Genomic DNA, 23,153 nt, shown 5'->3' on the forward strand with positions numbered 1-23,153 from the left:
AGTGTCACACCCACAACATGGGGGTATTCAGTGAGACCCCACCCAGACAGATCAATGAGATCAGACACCGTCCTTATTTACTTATGGAGGACGTGGGCACGATGGGCACTCACCCACTGGCCAGCAAATCTACAGTGGGCTGTAAAGATCCACCACATCTGCACAGTTGTGTTCTTTACCCACAATCCTGCGGTGCTCTATGCTAATGATGCATGGTTTATGCAAATGAGCTGAGGAGTTCAGGCCGGTTGAGAACAAATGGACTTTATGTTGGCAGAACCCTTTACTGTATGTGCTGCTACCCCATAGGAAAAGTCGCCAGTCAGTCAATGGCGTCCAGCACAGCGGGTATGACGGAGTGAAGGCTGGCAGAGACATTCCTGACCGCTCAGGCCGGTGTGTGACAAGTGACAACAGGTAGCCAAAATAAACTGACAAACATGTAGCAATGGAATCAAACCCAGAGCCCAAGTCGTCAAAAACTGGGTGCCAGTGGTTTGTCTGGGCACAAGTCTTGTTTGTGGAGGAGATGGCAGTCGATCTGCTCTCACCTTCATATTTTTAATTTGTTACGTTGGTGATGTCCACTTCCTCTTCCTCTGGGCAGGACAGTCTGCTATTTGGACACCAGGAATGAGACATAAGCAGAGGCCAGTGGCTCCAATGTCATGCTTACAAAGTGACCCACGTGGCACTGATGGCACTCCTAATAAAAGGAGCCCTATGCCCAATCCTGATGAGATGTTGAAAGCCAGAAGCAGCAGGATGTGCTGCCCCCTATAAGCACTGGTGATGGCGGCTACAAAATGAACATGGGCAGCCGTGCCAATCTGGAGACCCACTGCCACTCCCTCACCACTGGAAATGTTGGACACGAGGACTCACTTGGCATACATTTCTATAAAAGGAGCGATGAAGAAACGGCACAGACGTTACTCAAGGAGCAGCAGCAGCTGGCAGAGGGCCACACCATGGGCACTCAATGGTCCCCGCTGCTGTACTTCTGTCAACACTTTTATTACTCATAAAGTGAACATCAGCCACTAAAAATTGTGGTGGGTCCATGGAGAAGGTAAGCAGCAGCTGCCATGGGCCTCACAGTCAACTGGGCCGGCCGGCCGGCGAGACCACATCAAGAGTCCGGGCACTGCAGGCAGCGGGCACAAGTACTGATGGACCAAATCCACGGCCCCAGCCGGCTGCTATGTGCGCGTCTTCCTTCTGTCATCAAAGAGGCTGCGCAGCATGTAGACCTGCACGCTGGACACGAGCACCATGACCACCAGGTTGGTTGCTGACCACAGGTTCACCCGTTCATAGTTGCTCTCTTGCAGGTTTCGGTCCCGCGCCTCAAACGCTCGCAGGATTGTCTGGATTTGGACGCTTTTCCCCAGTCGAGCCTTCACATTGTTGATCGACTCCTGGAAGAGATGGAAAGAAAATCACGAGAAAGGGACACAAACGTCACAAAGTCTAGTGGAGAACCCTGCATCTCCTCAGTTCATAACACGTGGCAGGTGAACCCAGGGCCACGGTCTGGTCATGCAGTAGGCCCACTGGTCCCCCCCCCCCCCTTCCGTACACTTAGTGACCCTCGCACCCCTCCATCGGAGCGCCTTTCTGGGGTGGGTCCTCAGTCAGACTTTACACCTCCTCCTGTACTGCCCTTACCAAGATGTCCTCCAGCTTCATATCCAGGAGGTCGGTGCCCTGGACGTACTCCCGCCAGTCCTCTGGGTCGCCCTCCATACCATCTTCCATATTGTCCAGGATGAGCTCAAAAAAGATGATCTTCTCAGAGACGGAGCTGAAGGAGTTGTCAAAGCAGAACATGTAGTCGCCATCCTGGGTCTCCATCCTGCAAGACAGACTCGGTGGTATGAGGAGGCATAAGGCGGAAGACAAGCAGTCAAGCAAGTGGTCTCTTACGTGTGGACGCCGTCTGACTTCCTGTGGTCCGTAGCCAGAATATCTCCAGAGGGAGAAAACAGGACAAAGTCCACATCTAGGCCAGCCCCGTCCAGCACCTGAAAGAGAAAGCAAGAGAGCGGCGGTCAAATCAGGGTGGGCTGTCTGTCCAGACTTGTAAAGGAAATCCAAACCTCACAGGAGGAGAAGCCAGGATGGCAAGAACTGGGCAGGCCAACCCCTGTGCTCGAGTCGCTACCCAGGCTGCCAGTTACATTGACAGCTGTTCATCATCATCATCATCATCACTGTACTGCACACACTTTGAAATGTTACCTTAGCACACAGGACTCACTCGCACGATTCACGAGGCTCTTCTCTAGTGGACACCCTGCCTTGGCAGTTTGTACTGACCAGTGTCCTGACTGACCGCTCATCACTCACTCTGCTGCTACAACTGCCACTCCACTCAAAGTCCGACGGGTGGGAAACCTTCAGCACCTCCAGGGGCGCCACACCAAGGTTATCAGAGCTGTGCCTTTGTATGTTACTTTGTTATTTCGACATTTTTTCTGGCCTTACTTGGCAATTCAGTTTAGTTTTAGTTTTCCTTCATTGCGTTTTTTTAGTTTTCATTTCACAAAGTTCACAAACAGATCTGTTAGTTTCAGTTTTAGTAATTATGGCCTGGAGCTCCGACTGAGTTTAGATTTGTGTCACAATCAGACAGGACTGTACACTTGACGAGTTTGGATAGAATAGAATAGAATAGAGTTTAATGTTACTGGAAGCTCACCACAGCTCACGGCTTACTGTCCGGTTTTGTTGTTGTCTGATAAAACAAGTAGAATCCAAACCAGAAAGGGAACAGGAACATCTGGATCACGGTGCTGAACAAATGTGTGGCAACTGTTGGCACTTTGGATCTTTTCCTTCTTCAGCCATAATGGGACAATTAGTAATAAAGTTAGGGTGCATTTTAAGGTGGTTTTTATTTATCTACATCAGGGTTTCCCAAACTCAGTCCTGGGGACCCCCTGTGGCTGCAGGTTTTTGTTCCAACCAGCTTGTGTTTTTAATTGGACTCCTGGGCTAATTAAGTGATGTGTTATTTCCAAACGTTCTGTTTTGGGATCAATATAGAAATTAGAAAACTAAGTTTGGTAAAAAAAAAAAAAAATAATATATAAAACGTCCCAAGCAGTTCTATGGGAATAATGTATTTTGTTCTTTTTAACAATATTTACCTCTCGATTCTCATTCTACTTCCCAGGTGTTCTATTTGTTTAATGAATTCATTATTTATTTGTTAATGAGTGGGTCTGACGCTGAAGTACTTGCAGCCTTTGATTATTCCGTGTGTTGTTTGCCTGGCTGGCTGGCTGGCTGACTGTCTGCTCTGCTCATTATTAAGACACAATGAAGGGGAAAACTGCACAGAGAAAGGGAAAAATAGAATGAAATCAACGAAAGAGAGATAAGCATTGAAATCAAACAGCAAAAAGTGAAATATTTCTAAACTAGCCGACGCCCGCCATAGCATACAGCGGTGTAAGAATAGGAACAGAAAACAGTGAGAATTCAGAAATCAAGAACAAATAAATACTTCTTGAAAGACGCAGTGTGCATGTAGAATTTCCGGCCAAGCAGGATTACATGTGAGAGTGATAAATAAATCAGGCTTTCTGAATTCACGTACTTCAGCCATGGCATCCTGATAGTTTTGTTGCATGTATCTTGGACTTCCTGGAGATGTGGACGGTGATCTGATCATTTTGCCTACATGTATGTTGTTATTTTCAGCGTTTGCTTGCAGTGCGTCTGATAGTTCAACACGCAGATCTTGTTGATGTAATCTGAGATCGTTGAGACGCGCGCCCTCGGTTTTAACATACACATCTACCACTTAATGTTGGAATAGTTTGCCGCTGGAGTGCAAAATACTAAATGTATTCCTCATTGCTAATCTGTACGTGTAAAACTGGCATTGAGTACGCCTTATTCACTTGGTGCTTCTTTTATCTGGAACATGTTGTAAATCTTTATGCCAGTCAATGTCTCCATAAGGGAATAAAAGTGAGTAAACCACAGGATCGCAATTCATGTTGAGCGTGGAAATCTGTTTACAGGAGTTGCATATGGGATAGATGCAAATGTCCCTTTCGGCAGACGGTTCGCCATCTTCTCCGATGAAAATCACTGCAATGTCGGGGCATCGTATCGTCATAAATCCTGCCCAGGGTATTCCTTGAAAACCATTCGTACAGATGCTGTTGGATTGGACTGAGTGATTTCATGCATGTGTTTGTATGATTTAGCAAAGGGGTTGATGGTTCTGAGCATGGAATCTCGCTGGAGAAGTACATCTTCACTGCATGCAGAGTTTGCTTTATTTTGTTAGTGTTCTTCAGTAGCTTGCGCTGCGACAAAAACATACAACTGTCCATATCCTGGAGAGGTAGAAGTGTTAGCGTATAGTGGAGAGATTTGGTGATAAATTTGTCCGTGTATTTTAAAACAGTGTGGTCCGTGGCCAGGAGGTTGAGTTATCTGTGCACCCATGGAAGCAAACGCTAGAGAAGAGTTGTATTCTCAAATGTGTTCACGATCATTTTTAGCTTCTGATGTTTGCTGTGTAAGAAACTGTTGTAAAGACACAGGTGGCTCCTGCAAAGGTGGTAAAGCTACTTTACCGTTGTGGCAGCACCTCGAGTACTTGTTGGATAGATTACACTCAGCAGGCCAGTATAGTGCATGGCATGGAAGATGACGAATAGGAATCAAGAAATGCCGTGTGGGCGGGGCCAGTCTTGAAGTGGAGCAGGACGAACCAGAAGAGAAATATATATGAGAGAAGTCTTATAAATGTAAAAATCAGGCTGCTGTGCTTTTCTGAATGAAGAATAAAAGAAAACAAATCCCAGCTAATTAAATGAGCTCAGTGTGATCAGGTGTCATCACTGATTAGGAATATGGTTGGAACAAAAAACCTGCAGCCACAGTTGGTCCCCAGGACCGAGTGTGGGAGACACTGATCTACAGCACACAACATCTCCTGCTTCAAGACAATGTGCTTATAATGAATGCCTTCAATACTGCATTCAGAAATCTCCCATACTGGGCTTTGTTATTTTCTACCTGCCATATTGATCTCCGATTCCATCTCAGTTCAATTTATAGACAGATTGTTTCCACCTGCAGGCCTGCAAAGATATCAAAAATCAAAAAACAGGTGTGATCATGAAAACCACAGGGGCTTAGGCTTGAATGAGTGTGCAGACGCCATCTAACTGTATTGAGGGAAACAAAGAAAAACAAGCATGTAGTGTGAAGGTTAGGGGCAGTGAGACTTGAATAGCCCACCATAAGAACAGTAAACCCTTAATGAGTAGATAGTGGGTATATGGATGGGCACAAAACAACAGAGACAGCATCAGATTATTAACATGATCTAAACCTGTTTATCCAGAGCAGGATGGCAGGAAACCTGGAGCCTACCCCAGCAGACTTGGATTCAAGGCAGGAAAAATCCCTGGAATGCAATACAGTATGTATGATAAGGCTGATGTTAAGAACAAAGAAGAGATTTCAACTATCTACTCTGAGAGAGAGAAAAACACTGAAAATAGGGGGGAAAATATTCTAAAACATAATTCTGCTACTTGATTATTTTCACAATATCAGCTATTTTGAGCTGTGAGTAAAAACTAAAAAAGAGGAATTAATAAATATACAATAAATACAAAAACACATTAGTAGGTTTAGTTTTTCACCAGTCATAGACTCCCTTTGCCTGCTTACCTGTAGTTCAGTAGAGACGTTGGCAGCTCAGGAATTTTACAAGGTTTGGATCACTTTATTGTTAAACGACTTTTTTAAAGCAAAATGATTGGTCAGCAACAATATGCTGATCTTATACGAGGACGTAGTCAGTCTCTCCATCAGTGGCGTTTTATTGTCAAAAAGGATTTCTCCTGTGCAAGTGGCCGGTGAGTTATTGTCAGCAAATAGACACCTGAGAAATAAACTGAAGCGTTACGCACTCGGGAACTTTCTGTCCATACGGTGAAGGTTTTCTTGAGCAGCACATTCCGATTTCAGGAGTTTGAATTACATCTCGACGTACAACAAGTGCAAAGAAAGGCGGCCCAGTAAAAGCTTTACGCACCCGTGTTCAGCTCGCTCCGTCACCTCAAATGCTGTGTCGACACAAATCCTGTTCACTGGATGGATATGTGCAGGTGGCTCGTGGTGGAGGACTTTCAGTTTTAGAGTTAAAAGTTACAAGCGTATATTAAATATTCATTCAAAAACTAAAAATATTTTAGTAAATTATTATTTTCTTTCACTTCATCTTTCCAGCTAATTTAATAGTTTCGTTTTTTTGTTAATTATGTTATTTCAGTTTATGAACTTGTTTTTTTAATAATAGTTTCAGTTTTCGTTATCTATAGTAGCCTTGCACCAGACCGCCGTCAGACCAGCTCTTCAGGGCAGTGTGTGACGCCTGGCAGGGCACGCGGTCGGTCGGTCTGTCTGCCGGCCTCGGTCAGCGCACTCCGAGTCTCCTCCTTCCGTCCACTGGATTTTGTTTCCTCTCCAGCTGCTCCTCCGTTGTGCTGCCACACATTCTGTGACATTCATTTACCAGACGGAGGTTTCCTTGATTGTACTTCTCAGAACACAGCAGCAGGGCCTGAAGGCTCCTCTCCTCACTTCTGCTTTTTCACTCCTTTCACGGCTGCTAATCTTTTGGTTACCATTTTAGATTTGCAAGTCTAAGTATTCTTGAGGCCGTTTTCAAAGAGATACACAACTCCGCAGGTTTTTAGGGTAGTTCATCAAATATTATCGTTGGTATCAGGGATGCCCAAAACAAGTGACCAGTGCAGTGCGTCTTTTATAAATATCAAAAGCACAAATGACCACATGAAGGCTGACGCCCGTAACCAGCGTGCCCTTTGGTGCTCTCGGTGTTTTATTGTCTCTCCTGTTCAGGGGGAATGTGCATCAGAACTTGCTCAAATGAGAAGAACAATGCAGGTTACGTGCAGTTACTTTATTAAACGTGGTGATCTCTCCTCTGTTTCACATCAGTATACACGTCTCCATGAAGCTGCGGACCATGCAGCAGACAAGCAGAGGAAGCAGAGCGACTTCACTCAAACACCCCTCAGACTCCTGCTGATCACGTGTGCTTCTCTCCAGAGACCCCGTGACTTGTAAAACAACAGGCACCAAGGGAAAGGCAAAAATCAGAAAACATCAAAACCAAGACATGAGGCAAATTCACAGCCTGGGAACCAAGGGGATTACAGGCCAAAGGGGTCTTCATGGACTACGGCTCCTTCCCCAACCACTCAAACAAAACCAGAATTTGTTGTTTTTTTAAAATCTTCAGTCCAACGCACCATACAGGTGCGGAAAATGTCATGTGACCTGCAAAGGGAGGGGCGTAGCGACCACAAACAATATGGCTGACACCATCACACAGGCAAAAAGGTGGCAACTCTCAAAAAAAAAAAAAAAAACCCATCAGAACACAAACAGCACCACCACGGAATGAACAATAAGAAAACAAATAGAAACCGAAGTAGAACAATGGCCAAAATTAAACAGGGAGGTTCCAGGGCAGCCCCCATTTCAATTCACGACACTTGCAGCATACAGACTTTTAGATCCAATCAATGCGTCCGTGTATTCCGTTTTCTTAACAGATGATGTGCAATGCTGCCAGCTCAAACCCAAAACAAGACAGGTCTACCAGCGGGCACCAGGCATTGAACCTTCCTCAATCCCAGCAGGCCTTTTTGTGAAATTGCTGGCTAAACGCAGGAGTAGAGCCATCAGTCTTGGTGTCAGCGGTGGGATGACCATTGGCAGAGCAATACAATCGTCGTGTTATCGGTAGACAATGAGCAAAAAAGAAAAAATAAAACAGATAAAACAAAGGTAAAGTTGTAACCAGAGACCTCATGTATAAACAATACAATACAATTTATTATTGTGTAGTGCCACAGTGGGCTTTAACAGGCCCTTCCTGCCTCTTGACAGCCCCCCAGGCTTCCAAAAAAAAAAAAAAAAAACCCCTTGTAGGGAAAAAAATGGCAGAAACTTCTGGAAAGGCAGTTCAAAGAGAGACCCCCTTCCAGGTAGGTTGGGCGTGCAGTGGGTGTCAATACAACACAATAGACAGAAGAGAACACGTACGCCGTGAGCCTGGAAACAGACGCACACGAGACGTATAAAAACGAAACCTGCCATAACCCACAGACATTCCCATGGCAGCCTAACGCCACGCGTTCACACATTTCTACTTGGTGGCACCAGGCATCATAGCAGTGCTACGGCTTCTGTGCCATTGCCCTTTCCTTTTCAGGTTTGTATCCAGGACAAGGGCTTTATCAAATAACCCAAAATTAATTACGTATCATTTACAAGAATCCTTCTGGAACAATATATTGGGGCACAGAATGGCCAAACTACTCCAACCATCACAGCTGCTTTAGTGTTGTTAGAAGACATCGCAAATGGAGGGATCAGAAGAGAGCGCCTCGTATTTAGAGAGGATGATGATGATTGGCTTCTAAGTTGACTTTGATTTCCCAGAGCTCTCCTCTTGCTGTTGTGTGCTGTTAGAATATTAGGCTGAATACTTGATCTCATTTTTATGATGAATTGCATTAAAGTGTACATTACATTTTACACATGAATTGTTGACTTCATTTAATTAAAGTAGTGGGGTGGGGGGGCACATCCTGCGTGTCCCCTGCCTGGAGTTTGAACGTTTTCCTGGTGGGTTTCCTTCCAAAGGCATGCAGGTTAGGGGGTCTGGTGATGCTAAACTGACGCTATTAGTGTGTGTTTGTGTGTGTTGCTCGTCTTCACCCTGTGGTGAGCTGGCACCCCATCCAGGGACTCTTCCTACCTCACGCTCGATGCTTGCTTAGACTGGCACGACCCTGGATGGAATAATTACATATGCATACCAAAGATTTTTCAATGTTCCTTACAATTTCTGAACACTCAGTGCACTAAGTTTATGGCTACTTTTACTATCACAAAGTGTGTACAACTTTCCTTACGCACAGTTTTATGCATCAGAATTTTTTTGTGTGTATGCACAGTTCTAGTTTTGTCCGTACGCCATGTTTTAGTGTGAATTCTATGCAAGGCATTACATGTGAGGCCCCAGGAGAATCAGAACCAAAACATATGCCAAGAACCAAAAGATGAGTAACCAGAAAAACCTTCAAAGAGAAAATCACCAACAGCAAAAGTCACATTTAACTGCAATCCCGGATGAGGGAGGGACATCAGCACGGATGTCTTAGCCTATCGCATCAACGATGTCAGATGCCATGACCTCACAGACCACGCCCCTCAGCAATTGAGAGCTGCACCTTAAACACAAATCACAAAATGATGGCACCCTTAAAAAAAAAAAAAAAAAAAAAACTGGTATGGGAACTGGCACAATACTGTAACTCGTCAAATTTGGATTCCTCACACATTAAAAGAGTTGCCAGAACAGCTGGTTTCACACCCAATTGGGCTATTAAAAAAAAAAAAAAAGGCTTGGGTGTGACTGTGCGATGCTCACCAGCATGCCAATGCAGCGCCAGGCCACTGGCGAGAGACAGCAGCACCACACTCCATAAGCAAGCAGCAATAACTAACTGACTGTCAGCGGGTTTCCCAGAAGCAAACTCAAATATTTAACAAGGTTTGCACTTTCCGGCCGTGTGTTTGTATATTTTTTGAATGATCCGCCACTAGTTTCAGCTCTGGGCCTCATGTGTAGTATTCCGTGATTTAAAGCTGGCGCCAGGCTAAGAAGCGCAGTCACGGCTGTCTGGGACTCCAGAAGGAGAGTCACTGTCACAGTGGAGTCCATTTTGTACCCCCAGTCGTTGATCGGTTTGTTTTAAACTTGGTAACCCTGAAGTTAGGTACAATTGTGGATTAATTAGGTTTCTTTTGATTGGGTTTCATCCTGCAGGACTGATATGGAGTCTCCCCGAGTGTATGCATGCTGTACAGGAGCTGTGGCCACCAGAGGAGAGTCCCCCCCGCCTCCCGAATTGGTGGTGGAGACTTGGAAGATGATCAGCGTTTGTGAGGGGCTGGTGGCCGAGCAGTGGGTTGCTGTTAAGGAGCAGCTTGAGGCTCCAATGACCCAAAAACAGCTCCTGAGAGGTTTCTTTGGAGGAGTTACTTGGGCTGAAGCCGAGTCCAGTTTTTGTCGTCTTTTTGGTTTTTTTAAGGATGCCAATTCCCCTTTTAAAGGACGGACTCCATATCTGGGTAAGGACCTTGGCTGTGTTTCTTTCTTCATTCTCACTATATGAACTCTGGCCTGCCCTTTTAGGTTGTGTTTTAGTGTATCAGACATGTTTACCACGGTGATATATTTCAGCTATTCTGGGATGATAAGCTGCCTCTCTTATTATACCCTCAGTCCAGGTGGTCCCCAAATCCCAGTAGTAGACGGCTTGTGACGGACTCCTCATTTTGAGATACGGTCCTTGATATTATGTGTGAAATTGGAAAAGAGAAAAATCAAAATTCTCACTTAGAGGATCTGCACAAAACATCTTCAAAACCTGGCAGGATCTCGTCAGTAACATTCGAGAATAAGCATTTCAATTCAATCCCCCCTTTTTATTCATTTATCCATTTCCTTATTTTTACTTGTTTAAAGTTTTACTCTGCTGGCCTGGCTCTCTGTCATGGGTGGGCGTTGATTTGTTTCAAACCTTGTTTTGTAAAACCTGACTTATTTTTATGGAATGTTATTTGATTTTAATAAAATCCAAAAGTATGATGTGGGATTTAGTAAAGACTATAAATGTCTACTGTGGTGGGTTGGTTCCTGCCTTGTGCCCTGTGTTGGCTGGGATTGGCTCCAGCAGACCCCCGTGACCCTGTGTTCAGATTCAGGGGGTTGGAAAATGGATGGATGGATGGATGTCTATCTGCATTGGCATGCCCCCTTCTTTAACCCATGACAGCGGCTTTTCATTTCCATCCTAAATGTCACAGACAGTTACACTCCACTCCACCACGACCCGTCAGTCGCAGCTCCGGCTACACAATTACTGATAAAATTGAGCAACGCACTGGGAATCGACCAATCATGGCTGATAAAAGAAGAAATCCACAAACGGGTATCCAAAGGTGGAATGCCAATGTGTGCCATGTACAGTACAGAAAGTCTTTTCCCAATAACTCAACTACTTTGTCAAAATGTGAGAAAATTAAATGTATTTTTAAAAATAGAAAAAAGTCTCAAAGAACAAAAGCAATCTATTGTTTTAAATCGGGAGTATATTTTCCAAATCTTCTAGTACAATGTGTGAACAAAACATGTCGAATACACCCGGAGGTCTGCAATTTCACTGCTTGGCTTTAGTGACGACGTCCTACGCTTCTGAGGAGAAGAAAGTCAGAGGTTACATCTCCACACCAAACAACCCATAAAGTGTGACATACACCTGATGAAGGCTACACAGCCGAAACATCGCGTCTCCTTGCTTGTTCAGCACAGACTTTTTATTTTTTTATTTTTAGACGCAGCCTTTCACTGCCTGTACTGTCAACGGAAAAGGAAAAGAATAAAAAGTGCAAGACACATACGGGAAAAAAAAAAAGAAGGATGCCTGTGAGCCGTCCCCTCGGACATCAGCAACTCGTGGACAATACTCTCAGATTCAGAATGCAACTCTCTGGCTGGCCCTGCCCACCTACCCACACAAAGGACTAACTGGCCAATCAGAGGAGTAGGAAGGTGCATTTGGGGGGTGATTTGCTTGAAATGTACAAATCAATATCAGGCTGGAACTTGTAGGATTGGGGGGGGATTGACTGTGAGTGGCCCGTACAAAAGGTCTCAACCAAACCTGACCAGACCCTTGTAAACAAATAAAGACTTGCGCATGGGAAAGGCGCTATATAAATAAAATGTATTATTATTATTAGCACAAGAGGGATCTCAGTTTACTTAGCCGGGGGTCCATCCAAGGGTCCAGTCCACAGTACGTGTCCATAGACAAACACAGAAGTAACCCCACAAGCACGTGGTGAACACCAGTCAGGAATGGAGCAGGCACTTGTGAGGCGGCAGTGGCCTGCTCAGTCATGTCCACAGATCTCTTCGATTTTCTTCTCACTGTCTTGTGCTCACAAGAACAAAGTGTCAAGGAAGCAGCAATCACATCAACTACAGGGAGGACATCAGAGTGACAGCCCAACAAGCTGCAGTCATCCGGAAAGATCAAGAGAGACATCATATGCCCTCCAGGAGACCTCCAAGGCTAAAGAGGACAGTAGAGAAGTGCAGGTCTTCTGTTTCTAAACATTGCAGACAGCCACAGTTTGTGAAGCCTAAATGAACAGTTTATGAGGCATTCAGCCAGGAAACACGCTTGTTGATCGAGAGTGCATCCTGATGGGCATCGCCAACAGACATGAGTTTCTTTAACAAGTTTAATCTTGTTCTTCTCCACTTGATCTAAAATTCAGTCAAACTAGGCCTCATCTCTTTATTTAACATTTAGGGTTACACTTGGGCCGTGTGTGGCGTGGTAGCCAAGGACCAGGACGTCTGTCAATTCCAGCTGCTCTCCCACCATGTCATGCCAAGCAAGTAAGTCCCTTAATCTGCCTGAGCTCTGACTGTAAAAATTAAATGTAAATGGCTGGCCTACCAGGCTGCTGGCGATTAAGTCACTTTAGAAAATGTTGTAACTGCTTGAAGGCTTGTAAATGATGAACAACTTCAACAAGCGTCAAGCAGATGTCAGTATTTCTTCTTCCTGCAATTCTAATTTAGCAGCAACTCTGCCAACACACAGATTCTTCCTGCCAGGGTACAATTCAGATCTACAGGCCGTTCACCAAGTTCATTTATGCTGCAGAGAAGATGGTGTCCAAAACAGCACCTCTTCTGAAAAACCCACGACAAGCAGTCGTCACGCAGTCATCACTAAAGCTGGCAGAGGATGAGGACGACCGTCGCTCAATGCAGAGTGAAGACAATCCCTCCATCTTTCACATTAATAAGGCACCCATTTTAAGAGGTCATCAGAAATTCCTTGGCCTCTTTCTGACTACAAGTGGACACCATCAACATACTGGAGCCGTCACCTTCAAAGCCCCCAGTTAAATGATGTGCGGACACCTGTGACGAATGGCTGGGACGCCCCTTCACCACATCTGCCAGGGGGACAAGGGTGGGAAGCCCAGTATCTCCCCCTGGACACTAGATGGCAGCCTCCCTGGGTTGCAGCGGTGCCTCAGACTCCCCCAGGGCTTCATGGGGGTTGGAGTTCTGTGCAGCTCTATGGGGGTCCGCTGGCGCTGCCAGGGGGTGCTGCAACAGGAGCAGCTGGCCCGTTTTGGGCACTGGTTTCACCTTAATAAAAGGGAGCTAGCGACCACCACTCAGCAGCCAGAGTCAGGTGGAGGAGGACAAGGTGATAGATAAGATAAGATAAGATAAGATAAGATAGATACTTTATTAATCCCCAAGGGGAAATTCACATTCACAATCAGGAGTGGTGGTGCCAAGGAGGAAGAGAAAGTGCGGTGTGTTAGTGGTGTGCTTGTACTTGGCACTGTGTTGTGTCTGTAGGTACGAGGAAGGCGTAGCCCACAGACGAAGAAAATAAAAGTATTTGTTTTATTTTACACGTGCCTCCCGTGTTCAATTTGTGTTGGGTCAGGCACCATACAGCGTCAATCTTACATGGTCTTGAGCACTTGGAGTTCTCCTGTCCTCTACGTGCTTACAGTAAATATGAGGACACACCTCAGTGTTTCCCAACACCATTTTTAATGCTGCCATTTGTTGTTTGGGGTTGGGGGGTTGTCTTGGGCATTTCCCAGTGTGATGAACTGAGCCCGATCGAGCTCAACCTCTCACCCTCCTAATGTGCAAGGTGACAAATATAAACAGTTCAATTCTCGAGTGTGCACACAACAAACAACGTCACCAAATCCGGGTGATTATGTGATTCTAAAAGAAACGAGATTGATGACCCCCCCAATAGCCACACCCACCACGCTGTGAAGAATCACACGTACAGTCAATGCACACATACCTGAGCCTCCCAAAGTTCACTCAGCACTCCTAATTCTCAACAAGATCCAAGATTTGGAGGAGACGGCCAGTCGATGAATCAAAGTTTAAAAAGTACAACATTCCAACAGTCCGTGCTGTGTCACAATAAGGACATGTCCACCTGGAAGCCACCGAGATGAACCCAGCGTGACGCAGAAGAGAAGAGAACAAGGATTGCTGTCCAGACCAGGGGGTCCTGGAGGGCCGCAGTGGCTGCAGGTTTTGCTTTAACCAGATTGCCAGTTAGGACCCATTGATTTAGCACTACAGCTGAATGTTTTTGGGCCTAGTGTTGTGATTCTGAGCCCTTACTCACGGATTTTAGTTGTAAACTGCTGCATTTCGGGTTTACTGCCTGCATGCCTGTTGTCTTAACCAGCCATCAGTGATAAATGAGGTGCAAATGACAGGTGACATTTAAACCTGAGCACAAACATCAGGAGGGAGTGGCGTAAAGACGAGGTTTTTAAAGAAATGACAAAGGAAGACAAGACCAAGAAGTACCAAACACAGGAATACTATCCTCCAAAAATGACAAATCTAAAATGTGACAAAGATTTGTCTTGGAAGAATGAAAGCACCAATGCACCATATCATTAAAAGAACACGTTTCATTATCTGCTCGGCGTGCCATCTAAACACAAAACTGGTTGGAATTAAAAGCTTCAGCCACAGCAGACCACCATGACTAGAGTCGAGTGCCCAGATCAGGATGGCCCATAGATAACCTCCTGGTTTCTTGACACGACCAAAACGGTTTCCAATTTCTACGAGGACACAGAGATTGTTTTCTTTTCCCCTTCTAACTGCCGTTTCTCTTCTTCATTTCAAAAATGGAGTGACTCATGCAAATTACCAGACAGATCCCGGAGACTGGATATCCCACCTTCAATGGTGCTGCTCTCAGTCACCGGCCTACTTCATTATTGAAAGGCCAGAAAGTCCAAACAGCAAAGCGTAACCCTGACACGTGTTTGTCGCAGCGCTGTACTGCTTATAGGATTGGCACCGACGTTATGCGTAGAATTTCAAAATGAAACCTGCTTAACTTTTGTAAGTAAGCTGTAAGGAATGAGCCTGCCAAATTTCAGCCTTCTACCTACACAGGAAGCTGGAGAGTTAGTGATGAGTGAGTCAGTGAGTGAGGGCTTTGCCTTTTATTAGTAAAGATTAATTACAGAGATGAGATGAGCAGTGATGCATTTGCTTTGGGGCAGGGTGTCCTGTTATTGCCCAAAGGCAGCGTCACATTTACATCTCGACACAACTCCTACGTTTGAGGTGGGGGGGGGGCACATTGATGGACTGCAGTTGACAAACCCCTGCTACCTCTCACCTGGTGGTGCTGTCCCCTCGAATGGTGGCCTACTTACTTGGAATGTGTGCAACAACTCCGAGAAACAGCCAAGTCACGTTTTACTAGTAGCACAAGGCGAGATTTATTTTTCTCACCATTAAGAGTGACAGAATGATTCACAGGAGCACCAAACACCACAGACAAGCAAGCTGCACTGTGCCAGCTTCTTTTTTAAAGTTCAGAGCAACTTAATACGTTCATTCAGTTCAAATCAAGACTTCCTGCAGCAATTCCTGCACTCAAAACAGCAGGTACCTGTGGGTCACTGGGCAGCCTGCTCTGGGGAGCTCACAGGTGACGTGGGTACAACTGAATCATATCAAGAAAACCCGGCCCATCGATCTAAAAACTAGCCAAGGCTACACATGGAAGAACTTGATGAGGATGGTCAAGTGGATCCATCAATGCAGGGACAGCACAGTGCTGTATACTAAAAGAAATTAATTCGATGAATACACAAAGTTATTTCTGCTTTTTATGGACTGATTTATTTAGCAGATCTCTTTATGCCAGGCGACTTACAACCGTTGAGATACAGATGGTTACATCTCTTTACTTTTTCCCCAAACGGAGCTCAGGCAGATGAAATGCTTTGCTCACAGCCACACGGTGTCAGCAGCAGGAACTGAACCCACAACCTCAGGGTTTGAAGTCCAAAGCCCTAACCACAAGTCCCCCCTTTTTTTTTTGCGATACAACAATTCCTCGACTTCCTGACTTGCTGAAAGGAGCCCAACAAGGTAGAATTGGACACAAGGCCCAGAACTAACCCATGGCAGGACCCAATTCTGTTGTGGCACACATGGGCAAACACATTCATGAAAGGATTTGAATCCCATAGGTGTGAGGCAGCAGGACAAAGCACTGTGCCACTATGCCACTCAGTCTGAGGTATAGCTAGAAAATGTCCCACTTCTGCAGTTTACCCTTTTGTAAGGATTGCCAAGTATGGATGAACACACTTTTGTTAGGTCATCTTTCTAATAATAACAGGACAGAAGCAAATCCTACCACCGCATTCATCTTCAGAGACGCTGCACAGATAGATTATTAGTACACTACTTTATTTTATTTGCGCTTCTGTAAACTCTTAATTTCCCACTGGGCACAAACAAAATAGAACCACAACAACAAAAAACTCCTTTTACTGGACTTATTAAAGTTCTGAAGAAAACTGAATCGGCCATTCTGTGATATTCCGCTCTGTGAAAACTCCATGTTATGGGGTCTGTGTTGAATAATAAAGTGTCATTGTGGGCAAGACTGACTGGCACAGGTGGCTTCAGCTGCCAGGTGTAAACAGGGTCTGGGCTTTTCTACAGGGCGTCAGACGAGGGGAGCAAGAGGAGTAAGAAGCTGAGCCGATTTGAGTTTTCTATCAAATGAAATTCTGCATTTGAATCCATTCCCGCTTATCACAGGGGTGGTGTGTTGCATGTTGGCACAAGTTCACATTTACATATTTAAAAAATGTAGGTTTGTAAGTGAAGTATTCCTTTATCTGTTACTTACCACATGCAGTTTGTAGTGATGTCCGAGAAGAAATGTTAACGTCATATTTTCATGGAGAATGGACATAGCAAAGTTTCTGATAAAATGGCACCCAATGGTGACCAACATTTAACAACAGCAAAGAATATCAAAAATATCCATGAGAACAAAAAAACAAATCTCAAAACCCTGGCGCAGCATAATCCATAAGTCAAGTCATCCAGCAGTACGTTCACAATGCATGCATTGCTTGGCAATAATAAACTGATAAATCAACAGCACCGCTTTTGAACTGAAGGCCCAGCTCTCCCCCTCATTCACTGGTCAAAGGTCCTGTCTTCAATTCAAAAGCATGAGTCCGTGTGAGGGGACTTACTGTTTGTGGCCTACTTTTGTTTTCCTGAAGTATTCAATGATATTTTAGCTAGAAATGCATGCATTTGGCATTGCGAGCCTACACCTGGATGGCTGGATGGCTTGACATGTGGATTATGCAACACGAGTAATCAGATTTGTTTCATGGACGTCCCCGATATTATTTGCTGTCACTGAGCGTTGGTTACCATTGTGTCCAATTCAATGTCAAACTTTGTTAGGTCTGTTCTCCAGAAGAATGCGAGATTCCATTTTGTCTTTGCCAGCACTACAAAGCACATTGGGTAAGAAACATATAAAGAAATATTTTTGGATGAAGTATTCCTTTAATACAAGTCCTACTAGGAAAACAGCATTATTATGGCAATTAGTAATAATCATAGTGATAAGAGCCAAGACAAGAAGCACACTGACATCTGCAGAGTCAGGCTGAGGTATGCAAGACCAGCGGAAGTGTCTGCTTATTACGTTTACAACTTCCTTCTGTGTTACAATCACTTGACTTTCATTGCGAGGTGCCAGTTAGAGAAGATGCAACCAAGTAAAGGCATTCAGCTCAGTGCAGCGGGTGAATACAAAAAAGGCAGCAGGGAACGCAGTCTTGAGCAGTCTAGTACAAACAGGAGGTGAGCGATGAAGTCAGCAGTCATAGCGGCAGGCCTTCTAAAAGAACAGCAAGCCAAGTCCTCCTGTCCACCACACTACTTGGTCTCTTAGTCCAGGCATCTGTGGCTCTCCGTGTAAAGACAATTTTTGTAATGTTTGTGCAAAATGTACCCTCAAGTTTCCAACTCTGTCCCCATCTTCTTGCTCTACTCATTTTTAAAGTAACAGTTGAGATCCACTGCACTAATTCCCTTCATAATTTTAAACATTTCTGTTATGTCTTCTCTCAGTCTTCGTTTGCTTAAACTGATTTAACGAACCCTCTGTAAAAACAGAACATCGAATCAGGAGGCTACAGCAAGTCTCGCCACTCAGTATCGTGTAAGATTGATCAAACGGCCTCCAACCTTTGGCGAGAGCATAAAAAAGCACATAATGCATGTTTGCTTCGAATCGTCGATCAGTAAAAACGAGCAGTTGGCACCTGAACTCTCAATGCCGTGAACACGTGAGAAGATTGCCAAGTGTATGCCAGCTCTTAGTTACCAGATACTTGTACAGTTTTTTTAAAAAGGCACCTCTGTTTTGTTGACATATGTAGTAAGGACAGTGCCAATGTTATTAACACTTGGGTTTTAAAAAGAGTACACTAAAACTTTAATAATTTATCCATTCATTTTCTAGGTTCCTCTAAGATGTGAGCTAACGCTGGACATGGACCCAGGCCGGGGGCGACGTGCACAGCTCGTCTCACTCATGTCAGGAGAGTTTAAGAGTCCCCAATAATCTAACTAGTGATGGGCAGATTGATACCTTAATACTCTAACTGTACTCATTTGGCATCGAGTACCATTCAAAAATATCGATTACTACTTTTTTTCTGCAAGATACAGAAGCAAGGTTCTTGTAGGCGGCGTAGAACGTTTTAACACACTTTCTGTGCTCACGTACTGAAATGAGCAGACGCACCGTGACGCAACAGAACCATAAAGCCAGGCCCCTCGCACAAGTGCAGTCTCTACGCCAGTGGCAAACCGAGAGAGAGCTTAGTTGTGTGCTGCGACTTTGTACAGATGGAAAAGAATACAGCGGCCCGATGCAATATTTCTGAGGAGAATCAGCAGTCCAGTGGCAAAACAAGCTGCCCATTGAAACACCTAAAACACACAGGCACGCCGTTCAACAGAGAGACGTTTGTAAAACATCAGAGCGAAGGAAACCTAAAGCCCGGCGATTTGACTGCAATCAGTGCCCGATGAGGGAGGCGGCAGGAGAGTTTTAAAGATGGACAAGATGTCATTCAGGTAACTCTGCCACTAGTAGAATTATGTAGAAAGGGGTTTACTGAACACTTTTTAGCTGAGTAAAATATTTTACCGTTTATCACCCATTAATATTTATGAAACGTAAAGCCCGTTGTTAGCAGAATGGAGGGCATCACTGTCAGAGCATTTTGTCACAAGTTTTGTTTTAATTGGCAGAAAACAAAATGAACCAAGGGTACAGTACAACAAATATACATAAATAAGAAGGTCAAATAGTCTTAACACTATCTAAAATACTTCATAGCTATGCCTAATTTGAAGATGAAAACTTAAAGTAGTTTTTCTTTCCGAAAAATAAGTGCCTGAGTAAATGTTAATAAAATAGTAATTATTTTGCAAGTTTAGTGGATTTAAAAGTACTTTAATTGCATTACTAACAGCATCTAGTGTCATAAAATATTATTGTTCTGCTTCATTTTGCATTCTTAAAATTGTATTGAGCTCCAGTTTCCTCCCACAGTCTAAAGACATGCAGGTAGGTTGGATTGTCAATGTTAAACTGGCCCCTGGTGTGTGTGTGTGTGTGTGTGTGTGTGTGTGCGTGTGTTCACCCTGTCCTGGGATTGTTCCTGCTTTGCACCCGCAGAGGCAAAATAGGATTGTGTGTAAAATTTGTCAGCATTATTTTTTCTAAATATAAATTTGAAACTAAATGTAAAGCAAATATGACAAAATCTTTCTCAATTAAACAGAAGGGCAGAATATAACAGAAAATGCAAATGTGGGAATCTTATTTTGTTTTGTAAATGTTAGCGTTCTAAGGGGATCACAGTTTAAGTACATTTGTGAAGTGATTGCTGGGTTTAAATGTATTAAACAAATAGGCAAATCTTTATGAAAATGTAAAAATTCACATTATCTTTATTACATTTGTATATACCTGGATCCTGCCTGCATGGAGTTTGCATGTTGTCCCTATGGCTGCGTCAGTTTCCTCCCACAGTCCAAAGACATTCAGGTTAGGTGAACTGGCAAAGCTAACTTGGCCAGAAGTGTGAGTTTGCCCTGCAATGGATGGGCACCCTCTCCAGGGTTTGCTCCTGCCTTGTACCCTATGGCAGCTGGGACAGGCTCCGGCAGCCTCCCATAGCCCTGGTCTGGAGTGAGCAGATTAGAAAATGACATGTTCATTCTATTAATATATATTTTGTAATAAATTTGTTATGGTGACCTTTATACCGTGTCGTGGTATTAGTTCATTTAAATACAGACTGGCCCATTAATATTTGCCATTGTAAACACTATCATCGTTTGAAAAGACATTCCTATGCTTTTTAAAAAATACTCGGAATCGGAAATCTGACACATAAAATACTTGTATCGGTATCGATTTCAAACACAGTGGTATCGCCCATGGCTAAATCTAACCCTGCACCTCTCTGTAATGGGAAAGCAGAAAGGCCGGGTTACACAAGAGGCGGTGCCCGGGTAGGGGTTTAAACCGGTTTCTTAATTATTTTAGTTACGTATGGGACACGTGTTTCCCTGCGCCTTTAGTTCACGTTAAAACGACCCTCACGCTACAACTTAACCCCAAAGTATGAAAATGCCCTCCGCTCCATTCCACTCCACTGCCCTCCTAGCAGACCAACCAAACGAGCGCGACTGCAGCCGGAGCCTCCTGGGCGAACTCGCTAAAGTGAATGGCCGCGGCGCCGTCGGTGATTGGCCAAGAGCGCGAATGGGCGGAGTCACTCGTTCCAGCAGTGTCGCCTGCCTCCCCGGAGGTGGCTAGAAGCTGCTAGTCGGATTTCTAAGATTTACAAAAATCAGAACCAGGACATTCCGATATATAAGGAAACGCAAGAAAAACATGAAATGCGACCCTGTGAATTAAATTTAATTCAGGTCACGTGGCACCAGTAGACCTCTCTATTACCAACAGGAGTTGAGAACTGGATAGCTAGCGGGCCCACAAAGCGGTCACACTTCTCGCTTTCGCGACACCTTTTCGCACAAGCGCCGGTTATCAGCGGTGCAAAGCGCCAAAGCATCTGATCTGCGCGTGCGGAGCTGGGCTTTGGTCGGAGCTCCTGAAGACGAGGAGATGGAGCAGTCCATCCAGGCCTGAAGTAAACGAGCAATGCGTTTGCCCCTACCTGGTACTCGATCTCCAGAGAGGCGTCCTTCTTCATAGTTTGGTAAAAGCACTCCTTCCGACCCGCCGGCAGCGTGAACGTGAAGTCGCTATCCAGCGCCTGCGAAAAGGCGGCCGCGAAAATGCTCCATTCGGCGAGGAACACAAAAGCGAACACCGACAGCGCTTGAGCGCCCATGTCGCCAGCCAGCCAGCGAGAGCCCGAGCAGGCGGAAGGAAGCGCGCGTGTCGGCTGCAGAAGAGCGACCAATAGGAAGGCAGGCGTGTCGCCCTGGAGTTACCCGCGCAGCTGGGGCGTGTCACGTGGAGCGGGTGACGGCACTCGTGGTCTTCAATCCTGGAAGCGTCAGGTCAGCTTTTAAAGGGGCCACGAACGGCAGACTTCTGCGTTCACGTTAGCGGACCTGCGCGATCCGCACCTCTACGTTTTCCGTTTTCTAACGGGCTCGTTTAACCCGACGGATGCAACCAGTCACCGCGTCTCCGTTCTGATTTGACTCCTGGATTTCCGTTATAAGCGGCCAGGCCAGAAGTGGCCGAGTGTGGGGCTTTGGGTAGCAACCTGGCTGACGAACTGTCCATCCATCCATCCATTGTCCCCCGCTTATCCGAGGTCGGGTCGCGGGGGCAGCAGCTTGAGCAGAGATGCCCAGACTTCCCTCTCCCCGGCCATTTCTTCTAGCTCTTCCAGGAGAATCCCGAGGCGTTCCCAGGCCAGTCGAGAGACATAGTCCCTCCAGCGTGTCCTGGGTCTTCCCCGGGGCCTCCTCCCGCTTGGACGTGCCCGGAACACCTCACCAGGGAGGCATCCAGGAGGCATCCTGATCAGATGCCCGAGCCACCTCATCTGACTCCTCTCGATGCGGAGGATCAGCGGCTCTACTCTGAGCCCCTCCTGGATGACTGAGATTCTCACCTTATCTTTAAGGGAGAGCCCTGACACCCTGTGGAGGAAACTCATTTCAGCCGCTTGTATTCGTGATCTCGTTCTTTCGGTCACTACCCATAGCTCATGACCATAGGTGAGGGTAGGAACATAGATCGACTGGTAAATTGAGAGCTTTGCCTTACGGCTCAGCTCCTTTTTCACCACGACAGACCGATGCAGCGCCCGCATCACTGTGGATGCCGCACCGATCCGCCTGTCGATCTCACGCTCCATTCTTCCCTCATTCGTGAACAAGACCCCGAGATACTTGAACTCCTCCACTTGGGGCAGGATCTCGCTACCAACCCTGAGAGGGCACTCCACCCTTTTCCGGCTGAGGACCATGGTCTCAGATTTGGAGGTGCTGATTCTCATCCCAGCCGCTTCACACTCGGCTGCGAACCGATCCAGAGAGAGCTGAAGATCACGGCCTGATGAAGCAAACGACCTGAACTGAACTGAAATTCTGAAATCAGGAAAGTCAATCGCCCGTTTTGGGAGTTTCGTCAAAGTCTATGAATGAAATGCACCAAAAGTTGTCGTTTTAAAGACTAATATCCAACTTCAGGTCGCAGCGTTTTTTGGCCGAAACTAACATAACCAAAGAAAAGTGGATTGTCATGTCCTCAATGAACTGTGCGTTCAAATGCGCTTTAATAACCCGTTTTTTTTCACAGAAACACCCTTTTTTTGAAATGTCATGTGAACTCGTACACTGGTTAGAGTAAGCAGGTTAAGAGAGGTAGATTTCTCCACGATGAACCCGATTATGTGGCCATGTAATCCCTTAACCAGGTTACAGCCAAGGATTTCGTGGTCAGCACATGTCCGTTACGCTCTGTTCATCTGCATGTGTGTTAACGTCACACAAGCTTCCAGTAGCCACAGGTAGAAAATTGTGGAGGTGTCCACAAGGATAGATAAATAGATAAATACTTTAT

General features: G+C 45.3%; 1 protein-coding gene across 1 annotated transcript; it reads right to left on the reverse strand.

Annotated features, from left to right (window-relative positions):
- Positions 1–936: 936 nt before the first annotated feature.
- Positions 937–21,517, reverse strand: tmed5 (transmembrane p24 trafficking protein 5). The gene is made up of 4 exons (XM_028810722.2): positions 21,286–21,517; positions 1,930–2,027; positions 1,672–1,858; positions 937–1,421 (listed from the first exon to the last, which is right to left on the reverse strand). The coding sequence occupies exons 1-4, from the start codon at positions 21,460–21,462 to the stop codon at positions 1,203–1,205; spliced, it is 681 nt and encodes a 226-aa protein (XP_028666555.1). The 5' UTR covers positions 21,463–21,517; the 3' UTR covers positions 937–1,202.
- Positions 21,518–23,153: the final 1,636 nt, after the last annotated feature.

This window comes from Erpetoichthys calabaricus, chromosome 10, assembly GCF_900747795.2.
Source record: "Erpetoichthys calabaricus chromosome 10, fErpCal1.3, whole genome shotgun sequence".
Taxonomy (NCBI): domain Eukaryota; kingdom Metazoa; phylum Chordata; class Cladistia; order Polypteriformes; family Polypteridae; genus Erpetoichthys; species Erpetoichthys calabaricus.

Excerpts from the sequence above, each read along its gene's own strand:
- tmed5 (XM_028810722.2), bottom strand. The coding sequence starts at position 21,462 with ATGGGCGCTCAAGCGCTGTCGGTGTTCGCTTTTGTGTTCCTCGCCGAA. Across the intron at positions 2,028-21,285 it reads CTCTGGAGATCGAGTACCAG|GTGCTGGACGGGGCTGGCCT; the intron begins GTAGGGGCAAAC and ends TTTCTCTTTCAG. Across the intron at positions 1,859-1,929 it reads AAGTCAGACGGCGTCCACAC|GATGGAGACCCAGGATGGCG; the intron begins GTAAGAGACCAC and ends TCTGTCTTGCAG.